This window comes from Populus euphratica, unplaced genomic scaffold (assembly GCF_000495115.2).
Source record: "Populus euphratica unplaced genomic scaffold, PopEup_1.0 scaffold1018.1, whole genome shotgun sequence".
NCBI classification, from domain to species: Eukaryota; Viridiplantae; Streptophyta; class Magnoliopsida; order Malpighiales; family Salicaceae; genus Populus; species Populus euphratica.
The window spans coordinates 59,975-65,461 of record NW_011500870.1 but is presented as its reverse complement, the minus strand read 5'-3'; the positions used below and the strand labels follow the sequence as shown (position 1 = coordinate 65,461).

The window sequence follows — 5,487 nt, the reverse complement described above, 5'->3', positions numbered from 1 at the left end:
TTGTAGAAGTTATAAAACTAGTAGATCCACAATTTATGAGCACACCAAGAGAAATTGCAATGAATCCCAGACATATGCCACATTTCAAGATAAGATGAATTTCTTTTTAATATGAAATATTTTATTAAAGTTTATGATCTTTTTTTCTTTGTAGAATTGTGTAGGTGCAATTAATGGCAAACATGTTCGTTCCTGTATATCAGCTGATAATCAAATTCCATTTATTGGGAGAAAAGATGTACCAACACAAAATATCATGGCTGCTTGTAGTTTCGATATGCAATTCATGTTTGTGTGGGTAGGATGAGAAGGCAGTGCACATGATACATGTATTTTTCTTGAGGCTATTAACAATAGCAGTATAAATTTTCCAAAACCACCAAAAGGTTGTGATTTGAAAATAAATTGATGACTTGGTCAAAAAAATTTCAATTTTTTTTGTTTTGTAATAAGTTAGCATGTTTTGATTTTTTGTAGGGAAATACTATTTGATTGATACTAGATATTCCAATGAGTATGAGTATTTGGGTCCTTATAAAGGCAAGAGGTATCACTTACAAGAATTTAGGCGTCGTGGACAACCAAGTGGCCGTGAAGAAGTATTTAACCATGCACACTCATCACTACGCAACGTCATCAAACATTCTTTTGGGGTATGGAAACAGAGGTGGAGAATTTTGCAAAACATGACTGCTTATGCATATAAAACGCAACTTGAGATTGTAGTTGCATCAATAACACTACATAACTATATTAGAAGGCGATTGCAAGATGATGAGGTTTTTTCAAGTATGATTGCAATCTCAATTTCATTCTAGATGACTTTTTACCAGATATTGTACCTCGCTCAGCTATTCGAGGATTTCAGCGGCTTTCATGTATGGATTTTGTACAAGATGGAATTACAAATAGTTTGATGGGACAATGAAAAACTTTTATTAATGTATAAGGATTATTCATTTGGTTATGTAATCATAATTACAAAATAACAATATTTTGCCTATATTTATTTATTTATTTATTTATTTATGTATTTATGTATATATAATTATAATATACTTTTCAATAGTTTTTTAATCAAATTTCATACAAAAAGCATATTAACCAAACACAATAAACCATTTTTTTCAAATTATAATTTCAATTAAATTTTTAACCAAACACTTCAAAATTCATAATAAAACTCATAAAAAACATTTTTTATTAAATTGTTTTTTTTTAAATTACAACCACAACAACAACCACAATACTAAATAAATCTTAATTCAAAAATTAAGCCAGCTGGCCTCAATCTCAACCGTTCTTCTTTTTCTTTTTTCTTTTTTAAATTTTTATGGATTAGATTAAGTCTATTCATATTTAATCATTCTCATTAACCAACTATTCACGCATGTTTAATCCAGCCAACCCAGCTTGGACAGTTGCCCAGCCTACTGACCAAGCTAGTCATTGTTATTAACCAACCATTGACGCATGTTTGCAATAGTAACACGGTAATTAAATTTGCCAAAAGCAGGGAAGAAGAGTTGCCTGGTGTGTTGCTGTTTGAGGCGAAGCTGATGGTGATGGAGTGTCTGTTTGATCAAGTGGCGCCTCGGCGATGACCTCCTGGTCTGCTCTCTGCTTCTGTCTCTACTTTTATAGGGCTGGATTTCATCCACGAACTTCATCCCTTATCTTATAGGATGACGATCTCATGGATAAAGATAAACATAGCTCGGGTTTGCTCCGTGTTTGCTGGGTACAAAAAGTCAACTGTACTACCATTGTTGGACTGTTGGTGATGCTTATCTTCATGTCAGGGGAGAGTCGTGAGGACGTGGGATACCGAGGATTGACGAGGGTAATTGTTCTAGCTGAAGCCATTTCGGTGGCATCACCGAACGGACTTCCCCTGCTTCCAGAGGAAGAGTATCCATCGTATAAAAATATAATAATTACAAATATTTTTTGTATAAAAATATTTTAAAAAGTTGCTATAAAAAAGATGAAAATAAAAAAAATGTTTTAAATAAAGGTAAATGATAGAACTTGATAGAAATATAAATATACCATAAAAATTAATTAGTTGACCCTATAGTCGGATAATAAACTTGATTATTTGGTCCTCTAGCTAGTTGGCCAATAAAATTTAGAGTGTCATATGGCTTTGCATAGTAAACAATCAAGCCATTATTTTGTTACAAGAGAAAAAATATTTTTGTAAATCCGATGCAGGCCATCCTATTGATTAACAACGCAATGCTAAGATCCTGTGATATTTCTAGTTGCTATAATTTATTTATTTATTTAATTCATCTTAATTTCATCTTAATTCTGAGAGAGAACGTTTATCCATTGTTTCCTTTTGATTTCCATCAAATGATTCTAAAATAGGACCTCTTAATAAACTGATCGATGATGAGCATCCAGCAATCTATAAAGATTTCACGCATGAAGAATTGTACTCTGAAATATGGAAAGGAAGTCGTCTAGATGATAGCCGTTTGGAGCAATTCAAAGCTTGAGATTTGAATTAAATGCTAGAAATTATATTACATATTTTATTTTGCATTTGCTTATAAGAGTATGGTGAATTTGTTATCAAACATGAAATTTAACTAGTTTCTTGTTTATTTTATTAATTAATAAATAATATAAATTATATCTTAAAATTTTAATTAATAAATAAAAATTTTAAATCAAAATAGTTATTTAAAACCTCTTAAACTTGATGATTGGATGTTTGGGTGGTGTTGTCCCTTCCACAAAGTTTTTAAAATTTTCAAAATAGATTTTAAACTTGTTTATTTTTTAGGGTAATTTTAGAAAATAATATTGTTTGTAAATATGTGGTGCCTACTCTTGTTTTAAATATATTTTAAAAAGTTGATCTTAATTTTTCATTAGTCATTGTAAAGATGATGCACTTATACAAAGAAAATTATTAAGCCTAATTACTCAAAAAAAAAGAAAATTCAAGATGTAGGATTCATGAAAGGCTGGAAAAAAAAAAAAAAAAAACTCTTCCCCATGGAATTGGAAACTTATAATATTGCTTTCTAACTTTTTTCTATGCCACATTTCAGCAACATACTCCCAAAAAGGTATTGAATGAGGAGTGAGGAGATGAGAAGACCAAATTGTGGAAGCAAGTTGAACATCTAGAATTCAAATGTTTGCTTGGTACGTTGAATGAACAAGAATACATGGAAATTAAGGAATCCAGATAGGAGGATTAAAAAATCAAGTTGCCGGTCAAGCCACCCCAAATAAAATATTCCGGCAACGCCACCTAATTTTGGACTTTGTTAGAGCAGAAGATAAGTCAAAAGGTCTAATGTTGTCATCTTGTTAGCTTGATAAATAAGAGGAGCGATAGCAAATTGTCCGTAAACTAGTGTTTTGTCTTCTCAGTCAAAATCAGAACCAGAACTTCCATAGATAAACAAATGGCAACCTCAAGCAATGAAGAAGACTATCATCTCCAGTATGCCATGCAACTTGCAAGTGCATCAACTCTGCCTATGGTTTTCAAAGCAGTAATTGAGCTAGGAGTTCTGGAGATCATAGAAAAAGCTGGCCCTGGTGCCTTGCTCTCAGCCTCACAGATTGCCTCTCAACTTCCCTCTCAAAACAACCCTGATGCCCCTATTGTACTAGACCGTATCCTGTGCCTTCTTGCTAGCCATTCTATTCTGACTTGTTCTCTAGCCACCGAGAATCAAGATAGTGATCAAGTTCAAAGGTTATATGGATTGGCACCAATAGCCAAATACTTTGTCAAGAAGGAAGATGGAGGGTCCTTGAGTCCCTATTTTCTTGTTATTCAAGATAAAGTCACAGTGGATCTCTGGTAATATTGGATCGTCTCCAAAACTATCTTCTTCTTCTTTTCATTCCTGATTCTTTTTATGAAGAGAAACATTAAAGGATGTCGATTATAATATTTTGTAATATGTCGTATTGAAACAAACAACAGGTACCACTTAAAAGATGTTATTCTTCAAGGAGGGTTTCTATTTCAGAAGGCTTATGGGATGAGTTCTATGGAGTATGTGAAAAAGGATCCAAGATTTGGTGAAGTATTCAGTGGCTTTGTTAGAGGTTTCAACCCTTTATTTATGAAGAGGATTTTGGACATATATGATGGCTTTGAAGGTCTAACATCCTTGGTGGATGTTGGTGGTGGCAATGGTTCTGTCCTTAATATGATCATCTCAAAGTATCCTGCTATTAAGGGCATCAACTTTGATTTGGCTCCAGTTATAGAAAACTCACCATCCTATCCAGGTACTGAATTTGTTCTGATCTTATAATTGACTTTCTTCGCCTTGTTCTTTACTGGGAATGTTGAGCTTTCTGACTAATTACAGAAACAGATGAACTGAGCTGTGTTAGAAATTGTTAAATCTTTTGTTTTATTTCTATTGCAGGTATTGAGCATGTTGCAGGAGATGTATTCTTAACCATTCCTAAAGGAGAAGCCATTTTCATGAAGGTGAGATTTGATAACACTCTGTTAAATTCACGCTTCAGAGTATTGTACTCACAATCACAATATTTTTGAACGAAACAGTGGGTATCCCATTTCTGGAATGATGAGAACTTCTTGAAAGTACTAAAGAATTGCTATGAAGCTTTACCGGACAACGGAAAGTTGATAGTAGTGGAAATGGTAATTCCTGAAAGCCCCGGTACCAGTGTTGCAGATAGAAGCTTGCTGCAGAATTATTTATTCGTGACAAACATGAATCCGAAGAGAAATGAAAGGACAGAAAAAGAATTTGAACGTTTGGCCAAAGCAGCAGGGTTTTCTCATTTTCGAGTTGCCTGTTCCGCCTGTTCTTTCTCAGTTGTTGAGTTCATTAAAAAGAAGGCAACTGCTAGTACTGCTGCCATAGCAGCGAAGTGAACTGCTAAAGTTGTTACAGTTGAGTAGCCGATATATATGACGTGTATCGATAAGCCAGTCGCTGACTGTCCTTTTCTTTTTATAAATTTTTGTTATATTTATGTTTTGGGATGTCATAGTTTTTTTATTCGAGAAACAAAGATATTGTTAATATTTAATAAAATAAATTAAAAAATATACAAATAAATAAACTAAAAAAATATTATTAATGTTAATTAAATACTAAAATAAAAGATTAATTTTCTTAGTAAAAGTATAAGATAATTGCACATGTAAATATTTAACTTTGATTTTCCTTTTCATTTTATAAATTTTATTTATTTTATCTTAGAGGTTAATTATGATTGTTAAGAACAAAAAAAAATAAAAAAAATCATATAAATATTATTTATTTATTTATTTAAATTATGAAAGGAAAAAATTCAAAAATAAATTACTATAATATCTTTGAAGCATTATAAAATTAAAAAAAAAGAAATATTAATATTAATTGTTATTTAGAAAAAAGGTGAACTAAATGATAAATAAAAAATAAGAGTATTAATTACAATATATATATATATATATATATATATATATATATATATAAAGTT

The 5,487-nt window shown here is 31.5% G+C and overlaps 1 protein-coding gene across 1 annotated transcript; it reads left to right on the top strand.

Moving 5' to 3' along the window:
• The first annotated feature begins 3,350 nt into the window (after window positions 1-3,350).
• Window positions 3,351-5,005, top strand: LOC105116664 (caffeic acid 3-O-methyltransferase 1-like). Its single transcript, XM_011014104.1, has 4 exons — window positions 3,351-3,835; window positions 3,962-4,272; window positions 4,416-4,480; window positions 4,559-5,005. The coding sequence occupies exons 1-4, from the start codon at window positions 3,432-3,434 to the stop codon at window positions 4,892-4,894; spliced, it is 1,116 nt and encodes a 371-aa protein (XP_011012406.1). The 5' UTR covers window positions 3,351-3,431; the 3' UTR covers window positions 4,895-5,005.
• Window positions 5,006-5,487: the final 482 nt, after the last annotated feature.